At 39.4% G+C, this 25,292-nt stretch overlaps 1 protein-coding gene across 10 annotated transcripts in view; it reads right to left on the bottom strand.

The window, feature by feature from the left end:
* The window catches only part of LOC129764251 (dnaJ homolog subfamily B member 6), a 299,378-nt gene that overhangs the window by 19,755 nt on the left and 254,331 nt on the right, over positions 1-25,292 (bottom strand). For 6 of the 10 annotated variants that reach the window (XM_055763163.1, XM_055763166.1, XM_055763169.1 and 3 more), the window contains 2 exons: positions 5,994-6,507; positions 5,815-5,924 (listed from right to left, as the gene is read on the bottom strand). In XM_055763163.1, coding sequence (XP_055619138.1) covers positions 5,815-5,924; positions 5,994-6,058 — 175 coding nt within the window. In that variant the 5' untranslated portion in view covers positions 6,059-6,507. Of the gene's footprint in view, positions 1-5,814; positions 5,925-5,993; positions 6,508-7,040; positions 7,248-25,292 lie in introns of those variants that run through there. The other 4 variants (XR_008741089.1, XR_008741092.1, XM_055763168.1 and 1 more) reach the window with 3 other exon arrangements.

Here is a 25,292-nt window from a genome sequence, read left to right as displayed (position 1 = left end):
TCCACGGAACCGCCATAGGCCAAAATGAATAATAATCTGAGAGAGCAATTCCTGGCAGGCTAGGAAGAATCAGGTAGTTCATTTTATCTACATAATTGTAGTCGGTACCGTATTAATAAGAACGTATTAATTGTAGTCGGTACCGTTCATCAGTGATAGTTTCAATAGATGGGGATACGGTCGCACAAAAGCAGGTTTAGAGCCGCATTTCCTGGTAAGAGTTCCATACTACAGATGCGGTTCCAAGGGTAGAATACGGTAGAGTGATTTTCGGCAAATGGGATCAGTGAAATCCCTAGAAATTCTTGAAATGCACCCAAGATGATGATTAGCTTTAGTGATATGCGCGGAACGGAGTGCGTCGAAAGTGAGTTTAGGGTCGAGAGCTTCACTGGATCTCTTCATTATGAAATCATTGTCCAGACCAAGGGCACTCCAATTGTAGCTATACAGAAACTCATTGAATACGGCGAAATCAATTTTAGAGTAATTCAATGATTGCAATGGGATTCATAAACCAAATGGGAATGTGTAATGCGCAAAGTGACATCCTTTTTCTACGTATGGTAGTAGAGACACAAATCTGTTCCAAAGCACCTCCATCTCTCGTTTGAACCGCTACGGCAGTGAAACGACGAGCTACAGGGATGAATACTCCATCAAATCTGGACATTGGACTGTTGGAAGGACTTCGGTCGCTACGAAAAATTTTGAGGTCAGCTCCAAAAAGCTGCGGGGAGTTGATGCTGTCCGACTTCAGTCAACATGATGACGCCATAATTGCAATCGTATACTGCCACATACAGATCGTCAATTTTTGTCCTGATGCCGCGTACGTTTTGATAGTACAGCCATATAACATTGAATGTCTTGCCGTCGCCCTTGTTACAAACCAAAGGCAGATCAGGTTGCGAATTGTTTTCGATTCAGTCATACTTGCCTAGAATGGCACATTGGAATGCCCATTTCCCAGCCTCAACAATAGGACCCGGGCGATGCTGGCTGCAAGGCTTAACTGAGTTAGACGGTTGGACGATCCATGTAAATTGGCTGGAAGTTAGAACGAGGTGAGACAGGTACGATTGATCACAATATGCATACTTGCCAGAAAAGTGAGGTTAGGAGACTCTCCCATAGCAACGTTGAAATTTTATAATAACAACTAAGAAAATAAAACGGATCCGAGCAATTGGCAACGACCTATGCGACGAATTAAGGAACTCGGTATTTGGAACTGTAGATCGCTGAACTTCCTAGTCGGGGACAGGATCCCACTGGATCAGTTTGAACCACTTCAGTACAGTTGCGCTGCAGAAGCTTTCCCGGAAAGGGAGCAAGGTACGGAGAATATGCGGCTGCAGAAAACCAGTACTACCAGAGCTGCATTACAACAAACGAGCTGGGTTTTCAGCTTCATCGTGTTGGGTAGGATACAGAGTCGTGTAATCAGATGGCCCGCGATCAGCGACAGGGTTTGTGTGTTGAGGATGAAAGGCAGGTTCTTTAATTACAGGAATACCAACGTAAACTGCACGAAGTGAGAAGCCATATCTAGAACGAAGCGTCCTGTGCGAAGCTGTAGGATGGCCAAGGCAGCTATTTGTGTAGGAACATCAAGATCTTCATATCGTCGATCGAAAAACAAACCGTACAATGCAATGATCGGACAGAATAGTCTGCATACCGGGATGAACGACGACAGCCAACGATGTAAATTTTGCAGCTGCCCAAGGACAGATATTCCGGAAAGTACAGCGGATCGTAAACGCCTCACATGACACGGAACGTGTTAAAACAAAATATATACAACAACACCAACCAGGAGATCCAGATACGCATTCGATCTGGAAAACTCGCCTATTTCTTACTTCAGAAGACGTTGAAACCGCATTGAGTGGCCGCTGCACGATGTTGGATACCTGAGCGTACTTGGTATTTTTGAACGGAAGAAGTTGCGTGTCTTTGGCGGAGGAGGCCGGAAACAATCCATAGTGCGGTTTCGAAAGTTTTCAGCCGGTTCAACCAGGTGGCACAGTTCCTAACTTCCTCGAAATGGCGAAGGAAGCTAAGTTTGTGGTTGACCAACACTCCAAGAATCTTCAATGGCGAGTAATGTAGTCTTTGTATATCTGAATTCTGGTCGCTCTTCTGCATCATGTCTGTATCCTGATGCGTGGGTTTCTGTGGGTGTCACCCACTGCCATAAGAAAAAGTCGTCCGCGTACAAGAACATGAAGACTCCCCTAAGCAGGACCTGGAACATGCCCGGAATGAGAGTAACGGCAAGAGTAGAACATTGGGGCGCTCTCGTCTCTTCGTGGAAAACTCGGGAGTTTATGTTACCAATATTGACCTCAGAAGTTCAGAGTGTGGCGAAGTTCTTGATGAAGTGAAGTAGTTTACCATCAACGCCCCAATCTGCCAGGATTTTAAGCGCTAACCGGGTCCATATTCTATTGTACGCCTTTTCCAGGTCCAGAGCTACCATCTCCATGTGCTGACGGTTCCTGTTGGCTTCGGTCTTCGAGGGTAGCGAAATTGATGTTGGTGCCCATACCCGACCGGAAGGCGAACTACCGATGGTTCAATTCGCCATTCTTTCCAAAATTTTGGATGAACAGGGGGCAAGGAAATTGAACGGAATCGTTGTTGCTGCTTTGGCCAATCTTAGGTACGGGTATGTTTGAATCCCGTTTTTTAAGAGGTGAGGAACGCTCTACCAGCCTTGTCTGGGGAGGATTAACCCAGACGTCGAGAGGGTCCGTCGAAACGGCCCTCGCAATGCTACAGCTTTCATTCCACGATCAGAAGTTGCCAGCCTGCATTTTGTTGTACTCCACACCGGCCACATTCCAGCTCGCACAACCAGTCACAGCCACCCTAGCGGGGTTTCTCACCTGTCGAGACGTGAACCGATTAGTAAGCACTCTCCAACGTAACGCGCGCCCCGCTAGTCACCCTCGCAGGATTTCTCTTTCCAACGGTCGCCGATTAAGTAGTGTCCTTCAACATGAGGCACACTCCGTCATAGCTACACACGTGGAGTACCATATTTCAGATTAGGCGTTGTCAGCACGTTGGTCGGCCCTCCATTTCCTCTGCAGCTCAGACATGATTTGTGTGATGGCGCTGTTCTCGTTACGACACATTTCCTCCACTATATTCCCCGCATGAAGAGAAAGCAGCAGACGATTTGTGGTGAATCTGGGGCATACGAAAATGACCTCCACATCTCCACACTCCGGACAAAGGGGTGACATTGCATGCCCGAACCGATAAAAGTATCGCCTGAAGCAGCCATGTCCATACAAGAACTGTGTCAAGTAAAAATTTACCTTTTCGTGCCTCCTGTTCAACCAGGTCAATAGTACTGGTATGCTACTGTTCTCTGCCGTATCCCATACCTGCTGCCATTTGTCCATCGACTCCGCTCTCATCGTTTGCCGATTTTCTTACCCTCCGCTTGTAGCACTCGCTGTCTTCCGCCAGAGTAATACAGATAGAAATCATCCCGGCGACACAGCTTCTGTCGAATTGTTTGTATCCCTCGACGAATTCGTGTGTGCTCCACAGGTCGTTAAAGATGCTGAGAAGGACGGACTGTTCGAGCAGGACCAGCTTTTTCATCATCCTATAGCAGACATCGTCAAGGCCACTTGACTCACATTTGGCGGAACGTAGGGCGACGGAAAGTTCCTCGATGGTGAAGTTGCGGCTGAGGGGATTGTTGGGACGACTCACCGGGACCACCAACAAGCTGATCCTTTCCCTGTCGATCGATGAACTCGGGGTCATATTCGGAGATGGAGGACAATCCCACGAAATATTCCCCGAGCGTGTACGCAGTATTTGACTGAGAGTTATACCGTCCACTCGAAGAACCCGAAGACCCCAGAAAACCGGTCCAACTGTCTAGCTTCGCCTTCCAGATTCAGGCACATGCGAACAATTTCGCATGATCTGATTCACGAGTGAAGTGATCAATAGTATGCAAATTTGCTGAAATTCAACTCGTCATAATAAAGAAATGTCAGAGTAAATCTGTAGAATTTTGTTTGTGCTCCTAAACGATCATTGAGCAAATGACCTGATTACCTGATTACATATTCAGTATAATTAAAAACCAGCAATGTCGGAGTTAGAGTTTTAACGTGTTGTACTAGAGTCGTTCAAAAAAAAAGTTTCAGTGCCTTAGAAATCGCGGAAAAATAAAGTAAGGGCAAAAAAACAAGGTGATTTTCGTAATCTGCGTTCTATTTTCTATTTTTCTACATAATCGCCGTAAAGTTCGAGGCATATTTCATAGCGTGGCACGAGTTTTTCTATTCCGAGCGCGAAGTGCGTAGCGTCCAAATTTTTTGTTTTTATCGAATCATTGACCGCCGAACGCCTGTTTCATCACCGTACTATTGTGAAGTTTTGGACCTATTAAGGACCGCGATTAAGAACAAAAGGCCAGGTTTATTGACGAAAAGAGTGTTCCTCATCCCCGATAATGCGCGGCCCCATTCTACTCGCGTAACTCAAGAGCAATTGAAAAAATTCAAATGGACTGTGTTCGAGCAACCTCGTTACTCCCCAAACCTCGCCTCTAGCGACTATCACTTATTCCCGGTCATGAAACAGGCGTTCGGCGGTCAACGATTCGATAACACTGAAGAAATTCGTGACGCAGTTACATCGTACTTCAAAAAGTTGGACGCTACGCACTTCGCGCTCGGAATAGAAATACTCGTGCCACGATATGAAAAATGCCTCGAACGTTACGGTGATTATGTAAGAAAATAAAACGTAGATTACGAAAATCACCTTGTTTTTTTGTCATAACTTTATTTTTCCGCGATTTCTGAGACACTGAAACTTATTTTTTGAACGACTCTCGTATGTAATTCATTGTCAGTCAGTCCTGCCTGGGCGAACAAGCAAACTCGTGAATGTGACGAATATCTATAAAGTAGGTATTTACACGCCAGTATAATGCAAATGATCAACGTTTCGAGAAAGAAGCGTGTAAACATGTGTTCGATATCGATCCCATGTGGTCAATGTCGGTTTCCCAGGGGTCGACATAATCGAAAAACTTTGATTTTGGTGGTCGACCAGGTTTAAAAATCGACTACAATTAATTAATACAAGTTCCTTATGGAAATTTTCAAGATACTGTATAAGTTGTGTTACGTAGACCAACTTGTTATAAGAATGACTAATAATTTAGTAGAAACTATTATTTTTGTAATTTGTATTAATAATTAATTATTACACTTGATATTTACTGAATTTAATACCTATTTATTGATAAGAAAATGTTGTCAAGTTTACTCATTTAACCAACCGTAATGTTTTTGAATTGGTAAGTATTTTGTATGAATGAGATAAAGATAAAATTTTCAAAGAATTTTTGCCATAGGGTGTCGATTGTATCATTCCAATCTGGAAAAGGGGTCTCTTGCCCATAATAGTTTGAGTATCCCCGAAGTAGGAGGATAATCGATCTCTATCAATGAAAAATATTGAGTTAAAATGTAAACAGTTTATCACATTTTATTTATATTTTTGTTCTGTAAACTGAAATAGATGTTCATACTATTTGCTCATTCTGATTTCGGGCTTTGAATCGTCTGATACAAAATATATCACAAAAAAAAGTCGGAAAATGATCTGAACGATATTGTTTCTCGCTTTTGGGGTAGATTATAAATTCTCTTGAGGAAATAAACCACGCATATTTTGTAGAATCCCTTCATCCCCCGAAGCAATCGTTAATTCGACCGACCCCTGATGCAAACGTAAATTGCAGTGAACGAATGTACTTACCGTCTGATAGAACTTCATATGCTTCGGAGATTTCCTTGAATCGCCGGTTGGATTCCTCTGGGTTATCGGGGTTTTTGTCTGGATGCCATCGGAGGGCTAATTTTTTGTATCTAAAACAAACAAAAACAAATATGCTTACAGTTACGAGAGAAAATGCAATAGTAGCATATTTAACTCACGCTTTCTTAATTTCTGCGTCTGTAGAAGTTCTGGAAACGTCCAGCACCTTATAGTAGTCCACCATGATGAAGCTTTGTGTGTGTTAGGGTACCTTTACCGGTTAGGTGCAAAACGTCTTCTCCGAAACAAAAATCCTGCTCCGCAAGCAGGATTCTCCCGAGCTTGCCTAGTCCGCTTCGCGGACACGCCTCTCTGTATGGGTGTGTGCAATGGGGTTTTCAGTCTCTCTTTCTTTCTCTCGATTAAGGATTACTGATACCTCGACACAACAAAACAACTACACACTATCACGCGAAACTTGTACTGCTGGGGATTTCGGAACGAGATCAATGCATTGTTGTGAATTTTTTGCTGGATTTGCAAGCTTTGCCGCAAACTGTATGCAGGGCTTATCAGCTCGTTCGTTGTGTGAATCAACAACAAAACTCGGCAATACTGCACGCGCCTTCCAGCCGTTGGATCGATTCGGGGCAAGAACTTGTTTTTTGTTCACTGTTCTGTTGATTTTGAAATCTGAAATGAGAAGGTGAATAAACAAGCGTTGAAGCTAGGATCTTGTTTGTCATATGGTTTGGGTTGCTGTGATCGAACTGTAAAAAAATCGTAAGCCGCGGACAACAGGTTCGTCGACCCTGAGAATTTCGCAATTATGACATATATACACGTAATTTCAAGGCTCACGGGGCGCACGCAAGCACTGCTGGTAAATCTTATTCTGTTTCCCCCAAATTACCAAACGTATATAGTAATCGTGACTCATCGCACAGATGAAACACTAATCGTGGGATGTAAGTAATATCAACGTATTATTGGAGAACTGTGCAAGGTAACAGACACAGCCGCTTCACTGGAGAACATGACACTTCTTTGCTAGCCTACGCATTGCTTCGATCACCGAAAATTGAAGCGGTTGACACTGTTTCTAATAGTGGATTCATTTTACTAAAACACCACATGTGCTCTTGGGAGCTAATAAATTTCACTAGGTCAAACTTGGATGCGCGGCCTATGCAGCGGCAGCCGCGCAAAATGCACATATTGCTCACCTTGAAAGAACACAATCACCACCGAATGGATCCAAAACAAAAAAAAAGCACTAATACCCAATGAAGTGGTTGGTTTTGGGGATGATAATGACAATCGGCCAGGTTGAAAAATCCGTTGACCAGCGCGCTGTTGTGAAAACAAAACAATCAATCGCGCACGAAAATTAGCGGTGCGATGCGGTCCAATCGACAACGACGACTACTAAGCCTCCGTCGCTCGCTGCCAGAGGGGAAACACATACGCGCACATCGGAGCGCTGCTGTTGCTATGTGTGGTGGGTGAGAGAGTGTGTATTTTTCCGTTGCGGGCCGCACACATCTCATCTCACACACTGGACTCTCTTGTTCTAACGGAGAACGCGACACGACCATGTGTTGTGGGGTAAATATCACTCTCTTTCTCGCCTCGTCGGATTCTGGCACACGAGAGGTAGACGAACTACGGGACAGAACAGGTAATCGTTCGGAGAGAAAACGCCCGGCAGGGGGCTCGAACTAATTTTATGGCTACGCGGGAACAACAGATTGGATATTATTGGGTGTGAAGATTTTTGTTTTGGATTGCCGGTACAAAAGGCTGGAAGATTCATGATCATGATCGAATTTATTTCAATTTGGCAGCACGGTTACCGGTAGAAGCCGAATGATAATATCAAGGCGCGTCCACATTAGGCCGAATGATGCCGATCGGCCTGTACCAGGCGGCATATTCGGTTCGTAGTGTAAAGACGCGTCCACATCACGCCAATCGGCCTTGGCCGCCCGGTAAAGCCGACTAAATGTGGACGTACCGCCCGGGCTTGCCGACGTGCCGAAAACCGACTCGAATCAAACCGAACCCAACCCGAAACAAGTGGGTCCGGTTCGAGAAAGTCGAACCAAAGCAAAACGAGGTAAATTAGCGTTGACGACATTGTGCTTCGTGTGTTCGTGACGGCTTCGTGCATCCGATGGGGCTTCGGCTTCGTACACCCGATGAGGCGTCCACATTACATAACGAACCGAATATGCCACCTGGTACAGGCCGATCGGCATCATTCGGCATAATGTGGACGCGCCTTAACGTGGACGCCGCATCGGGTGCACGAAGCCGAAGTCCCATCGGATGCACTAAGCCGTAACGAACACAAGAAGCACAATGTCGTTAACAGCGTTGCCAATGTTCCAGTTTTAACTGGATTTTTCCAGTTTTGTTTCTCGATCCAGTCATCCAGTTGAACCCTAAAATCTTCCAGTTTTTTGGAATATCGTCCAGTTTTATCCAGTTTTTTTCATATGTGTGCCCTAGTTTTATCCATTTTATGTAAAATAAATTTACAATGATAAATATTATCTGTCCCTCCCTCTTCCTATCCCTTATGTAATTTTATTTTCTTACATTTATCATTCGACCTTGGATCGATCTCTCGTTTCTACGACAGGCGATGGTGTAATTCGGTTTTTCCCATTTTGTTCAATCGCTCGGTGTTTTGTCGAAAATTCCAAAACGAAGAGCTTTCCCGAATGGTGGAAACTTATCAAACTAATTTAAAAACAGGGTATCACTCAATTGTTAATTTTATTTAACAGCCTACCCAAGAATCAATATTCTACACTGTGTTTCAATTTATATAAATATCGGATGTTCCAAACCATTCTGAAGTTCAGACCAATTGATCTACCATTCCACTCGCGACTGGTACAATGTCCATAGAAATAAAACTTACCCAAAATAGTTCATAGAATCCGCGAGCTATGCAGGAGTTTATATAAACATCAGATGTTATAGATCCTCTAAAACATTCTGATGTTCAGAAGGTCATAGAGAAAATGGTTTCCACTGACTTTAATTGATGTAAATATATAACCCAAGTAACCTTGCTTCCGTTTACAACAAATGGATATTAGTTTCTCATAGTCACTCGAAGGAGTTTTAGTTCTGAATATAATTAATTTAATTAATGCAAACAAACTCCCCTAAATAGCTGATAGCTAACATGCATAAAATGCATGTGAACCATAGTGTATATTTTGCAAGGAAGCATACTATGCATATTTTTTCAAAACTACTTTCTCGAGCTAGAGGAAATATTTAAGGGTCCCTCATATTGATCTTGATACCGAAATTAGGTTTGTACAACCCTAATATGAGATGTAAATTAGCAATGAATAATACAAAAAAAATGAGAAAGATAGCTTTTCAATACCAAAATTTGATAATTTCAATACCAAAGTAATACTTGAGCAACGTTGTCTGTGGTTATTTGAGTATTGACATAACATTATGAGAAGTTGTTTATGGTATTTTTTTGGTATTTTACCACGTATCTCATGCTGATCCGTGCCTTTTTGAGGTATCGAACTATACGCTACGCTTTTCTATCAACGATTTTATGGATTTTATGAAGCGATAAGCGATTTTATGGATTTTATGAAGCGATAAATACGAAACTCTCCAAGTTTTGCCCAAATAAAACCATCCCTCAAATATTGTTTCACAGTAATTACAGTTGCAGTTTTATGAACTACATATAAACACTATCTTTTTGAATGGCTTAACCGTTCCCTGTGGAACTTTTGTCGTCTCAACGTATGCATTAACTAGCGTCATTTTTTAATACTTAGTTGAGATTTCTTAAGCCAAATAACACGCCTTGAATGTATTCCGAGGGGCAAGCTCTTGAATGATAAATATTGTGGACACTTGACCACAGTGCAAGTCGACGGAAATTTCTCTGACGAGAAATCCCCCGGCCAGAACGGGATTCGCACCCGAATATCCGGCATGATAATGTGAGACGCTAACCACTCGGCCACGGGTGCACATATAAACATTATACGAATCATAAAAAAAAATCTATTTCTCAAGCATTGAAATGAGTAAAAAAAATCAATTTAGATAAATCATAGCCGGTCTTCTTAAAATAAAGGTTTTACAGGATCGAGTTTTCTTCCAGTTTTTTTTAAGAGCAATCTTCCAGTTTTTTCAAAAATATTATTGGCAACCCTGGTCGTTAACCCTAATTTACTTCGTTTTGTTTTGGTTCGGTTCGGTTTGATTCTAGTCGGTTTTCGGCACGTTGGCAAGCCCGGGCGGTATGTCCACATTTAGTCGGCTTTACCGGGCGGCCAAGGCCGATTGGCGTAATGTAGACGCGTCTTCACTTTCATATTATCCGACACGACACGACACGGTTCGGTTCGACAAATACGTTGTATTGTCAGAGCTAGCGAATCGGGAGGAAAGAGACGGTTTTTTGGTTTCGTGTGTGTGGCGTACGCTTTTCACGAGGGCAGTCGATAAGTGCTTAGCCTACAAAAAAAAAAACAAAAATTTTGGAAAAGTGATGATTTATTTCTCAACATAGTCTTCTTCTAGTTCGATTCACTTGACCCAGCGATGCTCCAACTTTTTTAATTCATCAATCCATCGTTTTATCGAGGTCTGCAAAGTAGGCCTCCGTGGCGACGATGACCTTCTCATTCGACTCAAATTTCTGCCCGGCGAGTGATTTTTTTCAAGTTTGGAAACAAAAAAAGTTGCACTCATACTGATACACTCATACTCATACACTCATACTGGTACAGAATTTACTCAAGCGAGAGGCGAGTTTGTGTATAATACACATGGCAAAGCAATATAAGAGAGCTAGATAGGACACTTTGCAAATGAGCACACATCAAAGGTTTCACGATGTTTACGCTCTCCGTTTTACTCTCAGAAAATAGTTCCCATGTATAACTTATAAAATTCAATTCCAACATCGGAGATCACTCGATTTTTTAAATTAATCGTTCATCCACTAATCGAATACTTTTCAGCAGTTTGTTATTCGATACGATTAACCGATCCAAATAATCGATGAATCGATCAATCGTCACACTGAGAGAAATATTTAGTTATTTATTTTATTTTTATTTAGTTATTTCTCATTTGTTAGAAAGCCATCTGGAATCAAAAAAAGTGTTCATTCTGCCTGAAAATCAATTTTTATCTTTTACGCTCCCCTAAACTCGTAAACTAAGTTCATCTCGCATCGACGGCATTGAGCTTCTTTTAGGAGTTTAGGAGAGCGTCAAAGATAATGATTGATTTTCAGGATAAAACTGCAGCGGCCGTACGGTTTTTTCGCTCTGGGTTTGGATCGATTAATCGGCGTAAATTATTCGTTCGCTTCGATTTTTGGTTGTGCAGTATTCGTTCGATTAATAGTCGATTTCTGTAGGAAGTATTCGATTAATCGATTAATCGAACGATTATCGGGGATCACTACCAACATCAATGGTTGTATACTGTGGTTGTGTGGAGCAGTTTTACAATCCAGCCGGTCTTGGTTCTATTCATACTTGGCACCGTTTGTGATTTTTTTTGGGTACAATTCAAGCTGACATTCAGTCTGAGAGAATAATTGTTAGACACAAGTTTCGAACAACATTTTTCTTTCCTTTTTTTTAGAAAACATGCTACTCTATTGAATAGTTCTCCCGTGGCCGAGTGGTTAGCGTCCTACATTATCATGCTGGGGGTTCGGGTTCGATTCCCGTTCTGTTCGGGGAATTTTTCGTCAAAGAAATTTTTTCCGACTTGCACTGTGGTCACGCGTATTCTAGAGCTTGCCACTCCAGAATACATTCAAGGCGTGTTATTCGGCATAGAAATCTCAACTAAGTACCAACCATAATGACACAAGTAATACTTGCGTTGAGAAGGTAAAAGTTCCACTGGGAACGTTAGTGCCATTCAAGAAGAAGAAGATACTCTATTACACAGGACATTTATCCGAAACATAAAATGTTGTTTTAATTTAAAAAATGGTTCATTTTTCACGAAAAAATACCGCTGTAATACCCTTTCACGCTCAAGGGAAATATTTTTCCCTTCTACAAAAATCGCTATCGATTGTTCCACTCTTATTGAATCGATTTTTTTTACTGAATGTCAAAATAAAACGTATGTCCAACACAGAAAATGTGTTTCTGAACGAATATAAAAAGGAACTGCCAAACATGGTCCGGCCTGTGTAATGTCCACTCGTGCTTCACAAGTAAACGAAATTGTTTCGTAGAATACCTTAACTGTTTATTTTACTTTCTGATAATTTTTATTATGTTTTTTGTATTACAAAGCAATAAATAAAATACCGATATAATAAACCTAACTCTTCGTTTATTTACTTTTACGGTCCATAAGGAAAAATACTTCTTTTACTTTACATCCACAATAGCTCAAATATTGTGTTGTATTGGCATATTTAGTCTTGGACATCTTATGGGTCTGTAAGGGTTAATGCATACACGCTGTTTCTTTTAGCTTTGTAGTTACGAATCGCAAAAAAATAGGTTTTTCAGATGCTCAGATTCAAATCCTTTTTCTGCGAATAATGAAGCTGCACAAGTGAAGAGTACGGACCGGATCAGAACAGGTAATGGATTGATTTCCAACGAAATAAACCCCCGACCCAAGAGCCGTGATTCATCCACACACTCCACGATAAACCGCGACAAGATATCATCATGACGACCACCGGCTGACGATGAGATGATTATAGATTTCCTGAGATGTGACGTGACACATACAGCAGCCGATCAGCGGTCTGTCGTCTTCCAATCAACAGCGCTAGTTATTGATGACCCACAAACGCTTCCGATATTCGCCGAGCAGCTCCGAGACGGCGTGACGATCATTTACTCCCTCTGCCTCTTCGTCACCCACCACCAACCACATCATAGCCGATGTTCGTGTGCAGATCTGCTATCTGTTATTATGTCGCTCTCGATGTTTTGAGGGATCGTGTCGTTTTGTTTGGAAAACATTTTGACGGCTTGTTTCCGATTCGATTGTTTTCGTTCATTGATTGACGCTCATAACTGGCGGGTGCGGATGCTGTTTTGCGATGATCGGTAGACTTTATTGCTCGGAATATAAGAGTCAACATTATTTATTACAATAGATCGTCGTAATAAAATTTACTGTTTCAGACCATTATAATGCACCAAGAAACATAAGTAAGCTGTTCAGACTAGTTATGTAGATTTTGGACAAAATGACACACAAAGTCAGTGAAATTTACTAAAAACTAAGTAATAAAAATTGGTTCAACTCGATGCTTTTTGTTTATCCCCTGTTATTGTAATTCAATAGCTAAACACATTCATAACTAGGCACTCCATCTGTGCTGATTTAGTAGGACATGTCCTGATTTTGAGATGCTTTCGGGGCGTCCTGATTCATTTTTCATATTCTAGCATTTGTCATAATTTTTCATAAGAATTTAAATTTTGTGAACGAAAATGTCTAAGATATCTGAATAAAAATTTCGTTTGAGTTCGAACCGTACTAATGAAAGTAATGAAAATGACGATGGGGAAGGATGTACAGTAGCAGGCGTAATCAGTTTTTTTTCGCCACACTTGAAATATTATTTCAATATTTTGCTTAACCAAAGACTTCTATAGATTCCATTTTCCCATTTTTTTGCGTCGAAAGAAGCATAATCAAAGAAGCAATAAAGTGAGATTACAAGGCAGCGGAAAACAGTGTTTTTGGGATTAACGGGCAGCGATATTGCCACATTTTTTTTTCAAATGTTTTAATAGTTTATTTTTTATCAAAGGTAAATTTTTGTTATGTTTAGTTTCATGTAAGGACTTTATTCTCTGAAGGTAGAGTGGACTTCTTGCCTAGTTTCCAAGGCCTTATAAAGGGTTGATTCTACTTTTTTTGGAAAGACAGTCCGGGAAAATCCAGTTTGGAGAAAAGAAATCGAATGACACCTTCAATTGAAAGCAACGATCGTCCTTTTTCATGTAAAACTGAGACTCACATATAGCCCAATCGAATGATAATGAATTGGAGCAGTTTCAAACTTCAAGTGAAAGCGTTGTATGCTTTCAAACTAAAAAAACGGCTAAGAACTAAATTGAAGAATCGATGTTCTAATGTAAGTAAAGAATACTCACAATCGAAAATGTCGCTGGCTGAAGAAAAAGAAAGAATTAAACAAATCTTTTTCATCTTTTTAAGTCTCAATTGTCAAACCCTGATAATTCTTTTTTTTTTTGTTGTATTTTATTTTTGAGTGAAAACTTTTTGACGTAGAATTACGTCTATCGGTTTTCGAGCTATTGGCATCAATCGATTTAGGCATTTCCTAATAATTTAATACAATGAAGAAAATTATACATTTCATGAAACTAACCTTCGAACAATTGAAAAATGTCAAACATTATCCGCACGAAAATCCCGCGTTCTGATTGGTCAATTAGCAGAAGCACCAAAAATCTCCTGTTCTCGCACAGAATAGAAGCCATCACCTTCGGAGTATTTCCATCGCATGGATCGTCCGAGAAACACGTTAAACAAATAGGTTTAAGTGTTTTGGTCTCTTGAAGTGTAAATCACATACAACGTGTTTTTATTTGTTTGTATCTCAAAAGAATGATAATAGTTTGGTCATAATCGTAGCTGTGACAGGTGTCCTGATTTTCAACTCCGACCAGATGGTATCCCTATTAATAACTAACCGCTTCAAATTCATTGTTTCATTTGAATGTAAATGTAACAGATTCTTAGTTTGCCAAACAAGAAACTGAAAGTGCTATGATATTTACAAGAAAAATGAACAGATGGTTTCGCTGTCAATCTGACGTATGTTTTCATGCGCCCTAACGGGCAGACCTTGTGAACTCCACTATTCGTGTGAAGTATATTTCGCCTGATCACGGATATCACTTTACGGTGAAAATGGAATGATTTGTATGCAAGGTTATATGCACTTCATTTTGTTTTCACTGTGAAGTGACGCTCGTGATCAGGCCCATAGATTTACGAGGCGAGCGGATGATGTGTTACAGTGATAATCAAAGAATATTTAACAAGTGACACTGCAAATCGAATAAATGCCACTCGTCCCCTTCCTGTTAATTGAGCTGCTATGATAAACTACTTCAATGATGGGGAGGAGCTGATTTATGAAGATACTATGATTTGCTATGCTACGGCGAAAGTACCGGCAACTAAATTAGTGGGATTTTCTCCAAAGGGACGTCATTAGTGGGATTGAAACAGGAAATTACTTCTCTATGAACCATCTCGTGGCACGCGAGTCCCCACATTACTACCGTTGCAGGGAATAATTATGAATGCTAGTTAGTTTGGACCACGGCAAAAAAAACAGAAACTGACTGATGAAGGTCATTAGGCATAGTAACTGGGAAAGCACTTTAATTATCATCGCTTGTAGGTAGCATCTGATATGAACTTAATCCATCTTGCAATCTCATCATAGGCTATGACCCTAATCCACCGATGGCTCCTGGGAGCCTATAATTGAGAAACTTAGACAAGGTAGTAGTTAACATATCGCCGTCCGTGGATTTCTTTTTCGAAGGCTATAGCTCTCCACCAGCAACTAATTCTGTGAGTCATCGTCCACAAAACAGCTGATTTCAAACGGCACGAAACCCCCGTCAGCCACGACCATATCGAGCAAAACAAAAAAAAAACACGAAACGAAAAGAAACTAGTTCTTGCAGCAACGGTTTCCTTTGTCCGAGCAGACCGCCGGTAAGACAAGGTCCACCAGGGTCAACGTAAAGGGGCTCAGCATGGGTATAAATCAATTTGCACACATAGCGGCACACGTGTGCTGCACAAACAGTAATCTACATGCAATGACGTTTTGAATGTGGAGGACAAACACAAAGTGTATGGATTTCACCGCATTCATGCCTGTCTCTGTATTTTTTTTGCTCCTCTTAGTTCGTTTTGGCTTTGCTTACCTGTGAAACAGAGTTTTGCCGGCAGTCACAGAACCGCGCACGAATAGTTGCAGCTGCAAATTTATGAAGCCGCGTGTAGCCTTTTGAACTCCCTGCAGCTCTCATGTGGTGGTGGTGGGTTTATCAAGAGTGTTTCCTTTTTTTCGTTCTTTGCTGTGTGTGACTCAAATGCATTCAACTGTCGAATTCGCGAACAGTCGCTTTCCTGTTACTTTGAGTTGTTGTAATTTTAGTTACAACTAAATTCCAGTGTTTCATATCTATAGAACCAGATGGAAAAACTCTCACTTCTTCACAAAATTAACGTCAATTTCACATAAATTACAATAAGTTTCTAATTCGTTGGTTATCCTTAGTTCTCAATCAGTTCAAATAACCCATTCGGGATGGTTTGGACCAAGCTGCGCCATGGTGTAGTGTGTATCTCGTTCTATGCAAAGGATACTGCTCGTTTAAGCTCTCCAAATCACTCGTACTGTTTGTAAGCTGCATCTACTATTCGTACGATCATTCCTCATATGTTCTTGATAGAGTTTAGACTGGTAAACAAGCTGACTATACTAGAATCTGAAGCCCCTATTAATTAAACCATGCCATGCCGAATTTTCCCATTTTTCTTCAGAGTTTTCCGAAAATTTTCAATCGTCATGTTTGGTTGATATATGTGTAATATTTTTTTTGTACCCCCTCTCCATTCCAGAGGAGGGAGGGATGTCATACCATCATAAACACATTTCTCGTACCCAAAAACCGTTACATCCCAAATTTGGATCCATTTGGTTGATTAGTTCTCGAGTTATACTGAAGTGTGAGTTTCATTTGTATGCAGCCGGGTCTAATAGTTCTTTATCGCAACTTATTAGATCCATATATTTTTATATTTTTTATTAGGGTGTCCATTTTCAATTTAGGGTGGTCCGAAAAATCAATTTTTCCACTTTTTCAAAAAAAAATGATTTTTTTCAAAATTTCATGCCTTTGGAACCACTGTACCGATTCAGATGAACGACATATCAAACTGAAGACAATGAGCTACCACTTTTATTAAAAAATATTGAACTTGCTAAAAAAATGATTTTATTTTCGTTATTATTGATTGTATTCGTTTTTAATTGTTTTCATGGCTTTGGACTAAAGGGCGCCATATATTTTAAATATTTTTTTTTTTGAAAACTGAGGAATTTTTACATAACATATTTCGATATCAGAGAATATTTTTTCTCGTTTTTGAGTGATGATTTTCTAAGTTAACCGATGGTTCGATAAAACAAAATTTCCCCCCTTTTTGCCACTACAAAAATTCATAATTTTTTAACTACTGGATCGATTCAGATGATCGACATATCAAAATGAAGCTTATGAGTCAGTTTTCTTTGAAAAAAATATTACTTTTGCGAAAAAAAATGGAGTTTCGTTTATGTAATTATTGAATAAGTTAGCTTTTCATAGTTTTCTCGGTTGAAGATAGAGGGCGCTATCTTATTTCTGGAAAGCTGAGTTTTTTTTTCATAGTATATCCGAAAATCAGAGAGGTGTTATTTTTGGTTTTTGAGTCCTTATTTTGCAAATTCAACATGTTTTAGACCTTTGTTCAATATTCTTATGTGACTAGACTAGACATATGCGACTAGAATCCAGTCTTCCCACACGTGTGATATTCAGTGTGATAGTGTGATTTTCAAAGAAGGTTAGCTTATTGGCTTCAATTTAATATGTCGATCATCTAAATCGGTTCAGTAGTTCAAATGTTATGATTTTTTGCAAAAAGTCATTTTTGGATAAAAGGGGAAACAAGAATTCTTGGATAACCGGTTAACTTTGGAAAATTGTATCTAAAAACGAAAAAAAGCATCTCTGATATCGAGACATATTATGTAAAAAATCAGCTTTCAAGAAAAAATATAAAAAAAATAACGTCCTCTAGTCCAAAGCAATGAAAACAATAAAAAACGACTACAATCAATAATTACGAAAATAAAATTCATTTTTTTGCAAGTTCAATATTATATCTTCTCGTAAATACTCTCTACAATGCAAAAGGAACTTCCATCATAAATTCGGTGCGTAAATTTGAGTGTACATATCGCAAAATATCTCTGATCTCGGCGAGAATATAAAGAACTTTCAGTACCTCGTCGATCATAAAATTTGAACATTTCTGAGACCCGTTTACGCTGAATTCTGCACAAAGATGTCATTTTTCAGATATAAGAGAATCGAATGACACGAGAACTCATGTTCTATATTCTCTCGCTTGGGTCCCAGAGCACCCTCTTTTTCTTTCTCTTTCTCTTTCTCTCTCTCCCTCTCTTTACTCTTTATTCTTTACTCTTTCTCTTACTCTTTCTCTTACTCTTTCTCTTACTCTTACTCTTACTCTTACTCTTACTCTTACTCTTACTCTTACTCTTACTCTTACTCTTACTCTTACTCTTACTCTTACTCTTACTCTTACTCTTACTCTTACTCTTACTCTTACTCTTACTCTTACTCTTACTCTTACTCTTACTCTTACTCTTACTCTTACTCTTACTCTTACTCTTACTCTTACTCTTACTCTTACTCTTACTCTTACTCTTACTCTTACTCTTACTCTTACTCTTACTCTTACTCTTACTCTTACTCTTACTCTTACTCTTACTCTTACTCTTACTCTTACTCTTACTCTTACTCTTACTCTTACTCTTACTCTTACTCTTACTCTTACTCTTACTCTTACTCTTACTCTTACTCTTACTCTTACTCTTACTCTTACTCTTACTCTTACTCTTACTCTTACTCTTACTCTTACTCTTACTCTTACTCTTACTCTTACTCTTACTCTTACTCTTACTCTTACTCTTACTCTTACTCTTACTCTTACTCTTACTCTTACTCTTACTCTTACTCTTACTCTTACTCTTACTCTTACTCTTACTCTTACTCTTACTCTTACTCTTACTCTTACTCTTACTCTTACTCTTACTCTTTCTCAACTAGTCGGTGACGGCGGGGGCGCCCATATGACCTTTTCAAGATTGGTTTAGTTTTTTTTTATCTTTCTCAAGGCTACAGGCGTATAACTGATCGAGTATGATTCAAGCCATCATCATCATCACGAAAACATCACCGTCGAATAATCGTTTTAGAACAAAATCAATTTTCCAATTTTCGATTTTTACAACAAACGAAGGTTTTTAGAATTTTCTGGAAAAAAATGAGCATCCCAAATATCTATTTTAGGCAAAAATTTTCATAAATTATGCAAAGCCAAATAAAATATACGTATCTTTAGAAAAGGGATAAATAGGAGGTTTGTTTGACTAGTTTTTTTTAAGAAATTGCAATTAATTTGAATATTTTTGCTGAACTAATAGAAAGTTCGATATTTTTTTTATCATAAACCTCTTCCGTTTCATTATTCAAACACGATTTGTTGACAGCATCTTGGAAATTGTGTTAATAAAAAAAAAAAGTTTTTTTTTATTTTACGAGGACAGTACTCGTTCCGTAGTTATCAAATTCTACTTGCTATCTGGGCTGACATGTCAAACGTCAAATAAATCTGAGGGGAACTTGAATACAAAAAGTTTACACTAACATTACATACAGTTTCATCAAGTGTTTATGTCATGCGAAAATAATGTCATTTTTTTTAAACATCAAATTGTATTCGAATGCACACACATTTTTTATACGACGTCTTTTTAAATAATTAAAATGCAGTTTCGTTGGATTCTCATAATCTGACAAAATTTTTAAAACAATGTCGAAAGATGGCGGCGCTTTAAACAACTTGTTTAATAATGTATAAAAATGGGTCTAATAATTAGAATTACGAATAATTAAATCTATGATCTATCACACATCTAGTCCAAAAAATATTGAATGTGTTGTGTCAAGGACGCGGACGCATTATTGACGTAGGACTACGAAAATATTTTATTGAATCAATTCATTGAAATCATTTCCGATTTTATTTTAGAATGCATCGCCCTTTCAATATCAACTCTTTAGTAAAATGTTGTTTTAGCACTCAAAATGACCATCGGTTCACGTGGTTTTGTGGAAGCAGCTGAATATGTTTGATATATGATTCATTCTTGCCCTCGTGAAACATCATACAAGTTGGCGATATGTTTATTATATAAAAAATTGTGTCCTTGTTGTTGATTCACGTGTTGTGCTGAATATGTATCGTGGACGTTTTTCTTCTTCTTTGTATTGAGCAATTCCACGTCAAAAACAGCATTTTTCCCGAAAAAACGGTAAATTTTAACGCGACCCTCGCCGAAACATGTTTTGTTGATCTTTCTTTTAAAAAATCGTAACTCAAAATCCAGTTGTCTGATTAAAATATTATGTTTGACAAAGTTGTTGGAAAACTAGTTAGAAGAACCAACATTTTGATTGCGCTGTTGAAAAATCTTTCAAAAAAATTGAATCTAATATTAAAACCAAGCAAACCATTTGTCATGACAATTGTCATGCGTAAATGCGAAAACAGAATAGAAACATACGGTATGAGGCATGATGTCGACGCCAACCTCTCTCAGTTTCTATTCTGTTTTCGCATTTTCGTATGACAATTGTCATGACAAATGGTTTGCTTGATTAAAACCTTCTTCTTCATAAATGGCACTAACCTTCCTAGAGGAACTTCGCCGTCCTAACGTAGTATTACTTGTGTCATTTTTATTAGTACTTGGTTATCTCAACCAAATTACACGCTTTGAATACATTCTGAGTGGCAAGCTCTAGAATTCCCCCGACCAGAACGGGAATCGAATCCGAACCCCCGGCATGTTAGGTAAGACGCTAACCACTCGGCCACGGGAGCACCTTAAATATCTCAAAACAAAAAATTCTATGCGATGTCGGAACCTTTGTCGTAATGTTCAGCAGCAGTATGAATTTTCTAATATTTCACGAACATGATTGTTATTATTATAAATTGGATTTAGTGGGATAAATTGGATAAATTGGTGAGAGTTGAAATCTACAAACTCGAATTAAGAGTGCAAATTGTGAAATCGAAAGTTTTCAAATCTGCAACTAGGATTTGTAATCTTAAAATAAAGTGAGTAAACGAAATTTTTTTCGTTGAATTTTCCGACTAACCGATAACCAACAAAAATAATGATATGCAAAGAATATCACAAAATCTTGTATGAAATTACAATTCGTGCTGCAATTCCCACCGAGCCAACTTGTCGCTGATGCCCACAAATAGCTCTTCTCCATTAACAAATTTCATTTGCAAAAGTCGCAAACGCAGTCCTCAGGCAGCTGACTGGCTGTGCTCACGACGGGAGATCGCGTGCCTGCGGCCGATAACATCATTATGTATACACGAGCAACCTGTGCGCATTTTTATCATATTTGTTAAACTCATAAATGTTGCTTTTTCACTTTTAGCAAACCGCTACGCAATGTCTCTCTTCAACGCGGGCAGAGGTGTACGAACCCAAGTGCAATGATTGGCGTGTGTGTGTCTGTCAGGTTCGGCCACACACGAGTGCGCACCTAGTTCAGGTGAGATGAAGCAAAAAGAAGACAAAAAAACAACGAGCTGAAACAACAAACCGAAGGCAATTGCACCAAGGTATGTAGATAGTAGGAACGGTACGTACACTTGAGGCAGAGTGGAGCAAAAGATTCCATCTGATGACGATAATAGTAATTTGTCCTGCGCAGCGGTCGCCATGCTTATGACATGCACAATTTCCCATGGCTTTTTCCACCTACAGGAAAATCGCAGCTAAGTACTCTCAGCCTTCACCTACTGAACGTGATGCAGCGAGAAAGAGAAACAGAAGGACGAGAAAAAAAAACAGCTTCAATTTCCCGACAGATAGCAGCAAATTGCAGCGATTATAATCTATGCAACTAACCGTGAGCGCCAGCAGTTCGAAGAAAAATTGCAGCTAATGCAATAACAAGAGTCCTCCCCAGCTTCTCTTCCCGCTTCCAGGAAACCGCGCGGTGCGTTTCAACAGCCCATTCAAATTACACATGTTTTTCGTTGAATCCTAATGCAGCTTTTTGCAGCTTTCCGCAGGGTGTCACAAACAGCGATACGCGAACGTCGTGGGTTTTCTTAGGCGAGAGCTTCCCATTCCATCGAACCTGATATCCCCTCAAGCACGAGATTGGAAGCCAATTACGGTTAATGATAATTAATATTTCCAATCCACGTAATTATGCACCCCTCCCTGGGCGGCTGCAAGAAAGAATGGAGGCAAAGCAGCAAATCGTGTACTATTTGTGTTGTATTGCGATAAGCTGGTGAATCGGTATGATATCGTTAGCAACGGAAATTGTTATCATTTGGTCTCCGATGGGGGATTTTTGGATTTTTAAGATACGAGAGAGCAATGCTGTGACTTTTGCATTACTAGATGCAACATTGTCCTCTTTCAGATATCGGTCCGGCATGAACGATAATTACTGTATAATCAACAATTGTAAAATTTTACAACGTATAGTTGCAATGAATTACTCACTCGTGATATGTCAGACAACTACCAATCTGAAAACAAACAAAAGTGCATCTCGTGGGCTTTGCATCAAAGTGGTTCGCTTCCAGAAGGGCAGAGAGATGTACAAGGAGCGTATCATAAATGTTTTCGTGTACCGAACTTCGGATGTAACATCTCAAAAACATTCTAGAAAAGATTCAATCCAATCATGATGATTGACGTAGGACTACTTCTAACAAAAAAATATAGGAGTTTGTGTCCAAGATACGACCGCATTGTTGACGTAGAACTACGCTGTTATGTTATAAAAGTCGTTTGTTTAAACCTTCGGATGTTATTCTATGATGTTGTGAAATTTTAGAAACGACTGCTTAATAGAACAATCTCTGAAATGTTTTCTCCATTGTAGAATCAGTTGACGATAATTGACTGATGATTCATTCTTGCCTTCACAGAACAATACACTAGCTGATCGTATGTCGCAATTTATTTCATGTCAATGCATTGAAAATTTACCTCGAACGCTATTCCGGTGGCCCTTTTTCGAAATTGACATAGACTCGGTTACAGTCGATTATATCAATATATCTTTAGCACCGCGAGGAAACAACAACAATGACAACACTTGCAAGTATCAAATGAGGGGCTTAGAACGAAAGGGGTGTAAGTGATTTGATCGATTTCTCTACATCGACCCTCTCTTTTAGTCATAACTTAGCTGCAAATACATTCCGTACTGTATTTGACAATGTGGAAGATAGATCAGAACCTCATCTATCGGACTCTATAGCAAACTTATTGGAACGTTTTTGCAGTTGAGTTATTAACTAAAGAAAAAGAAAACCGCCTTCACCACCAGCGGGGGGAGCTGGTTGCTGCCTGGGTAACGGCGTTTACATTTTCGACCGACGCGCCGAAATCGCCTACTTCGCTGTTGTTTGATGCTGTGTCACAATCGCGAAGGCTCGGTTCAGTGCGAGCGCTTTTCACTGCACCAACATCGCGTGCATCATCTGATGACGCTTGCCTCGAAATTTTATTGCCCCTGGCAATGCGTTCGTTTTTTGCAGGGCTCGAGCCAGCCTTCCTCTTCTTTTTGCTCATCACACACAGTGCGAAGCGTCCAATTTATGACGCGGAAAAAAAACACACGATACGAATAACGCGAAAAACGAACTGGAAAAACCACACGACGATATCCAAGTTGAATTACCACTGGCGGGGTCCAATCTTAGATCGAAGCGCAGCAAAAGCAAAGTGAACTGGATTGTTCAACAGTCCGATGCCGAATGAAAGTTTGCCTTAGCGAGATCCACTGTTTATACTCTAGGCAAGTATTCCCCTTCATTCTTCTTCTTTTCCTTTGTTCACGGTGACTTTATATCCTACGATTTCCCCTCCGTTGCTCGTCGATAAGTTGCTCGTTATTAACAGCTCTGTTCGGTAAGCACACAAATGGACTGAACAAATGCATGGGAAAATAGAAACGCTTAAAGTTTTCATGAATTTTAACCATTTACAAATAAAGGGATTCTAATGTATAGCATATTAAACAAATCTTAGGGAATTTCCGATTTGTTTAGTATGTAAATCGCCAAAATCCGTTCGCGGCAAAAATAGTTATTAACGTTAACTTTATTTTATAAAAACGTGACCTGTTTTCTGATTTGGCACCGTTAATGAAAGACGTAGTTCTACGTCAAAAAATGATGAAAGACATGCAACTAAAAGCACAACACAGCCACACGCAACCGAAAAGGCAAACTGTCCAATCGCAAAGTAGGGAAACAAAAGAAAATCGAACGGTGAACGGCGTGAATTTGAGTTATTTTCTCGATGGAAACTATTTTTATGCGGTCCCTATCTACCGCACAAATTTTTTTTTTCAAATTGTGTGCCGAACACGATTTTTTAATGCTACTGGTGAAGTTTTGTCCCCATCCCCGCACGAAAAAAGGCTTGCCTGTATCTAGTCTGGCTCCTCCTCTCTGGTTGGGAATCACTTTTTTTATATTTACCTTGAACTCCTTCCCTGTCAGGAGTTCGGCTGGCGATGGTTATTTCCGATTTAGAACTTGTGCGTCGATTGATTATTGGGCGCTAGCATGCGATCCTGTTGCTTTACTAAATTGAACTAACTTACTGAGCAGGAATCCTGACCATGCAGTAGGGTGCCAATGAATGAAAAATCGACGCTAAAATTTCAAAAAGTTACCCTATAAAAATGTTCACCACATCGAAAAAACACCCGATGTCGAATTTCAGCTCAATCGGACTAAGGGGAGAGTGGCGCAAAGCGGTCAAAGTTTTAGTTGTTTGAAAATCGAAAAATCACCCAAGTGAGGAGTAAAGGAAATCGGGGTTTTCGAAAAAATAATTTTGATGTCTAATGTCTTAAAATTGCATGAAACGTCGAGATCGAGTGTCATCTCGAAAAAAAAATGTTTGTCAAAAATCGGCATTTGGGACTTTTTTTTCGGAGTACGAAACGAAAAGTATAGTTTTGGGTGCCAATAAAAATAATTAATTCGAATTTTCGTTCGGAACTTGCTACGAAATGTTGATTTGAACGATAATATATCCTATGCAAAATATTAGCTCACTCGGACGTCATTTACTGGTTTCGCAGTCGTTAAAATTTAGGTTTTTGAAAACCGAAAAATCACCGGAAATTGTTTTCCAGAAAAAAATATAAGAAAATTTAGCGCCTTTGGTCCCGACGCTATGAAAACAATAAAAAACGGATACAATCAATAGTAACGGGAGCAGGTATGGTACTTTTTCCAAAAAAGACCTTGGCTTTAATTTGATAGTAATAGTAATAGTAATAGTAATAGTAATAGTAATAGTAATAGTAATAGTAATAGTAATAGTAATAGTAATAGTAATAGTAATAGTAATAGTAATAGTAATAGTAATAGTAATAGTAATAGTAATAGTAATAGTAATAGTAATAGTAATAGTAATAGTAATAGTAATAGTAATAGTAATAGTAATAGTAATAGTAATAGTAATAGTAATAGTAATAGTA

This window comes from Toxorhynchites rutilus, chromosome 2 (assembly GCF_029784135.1).
Source record: "Toxorhynchites rutilus septentrionalis strain SRP chromosome 2, ASM2978413v1, whole genome shotgun sequence".
In the NCBI taxonomy this organism is placed as follows: domain Eukaryota; kingdom Metazoa; phylum Arthropoda; class Insecta; order Diptera; family Culicidae; genus Toxorhynchites; species Toxorhynchites rutilus.
This window is presented reverse-complemented; position numbering and strand designations above follow the sequence as displayed.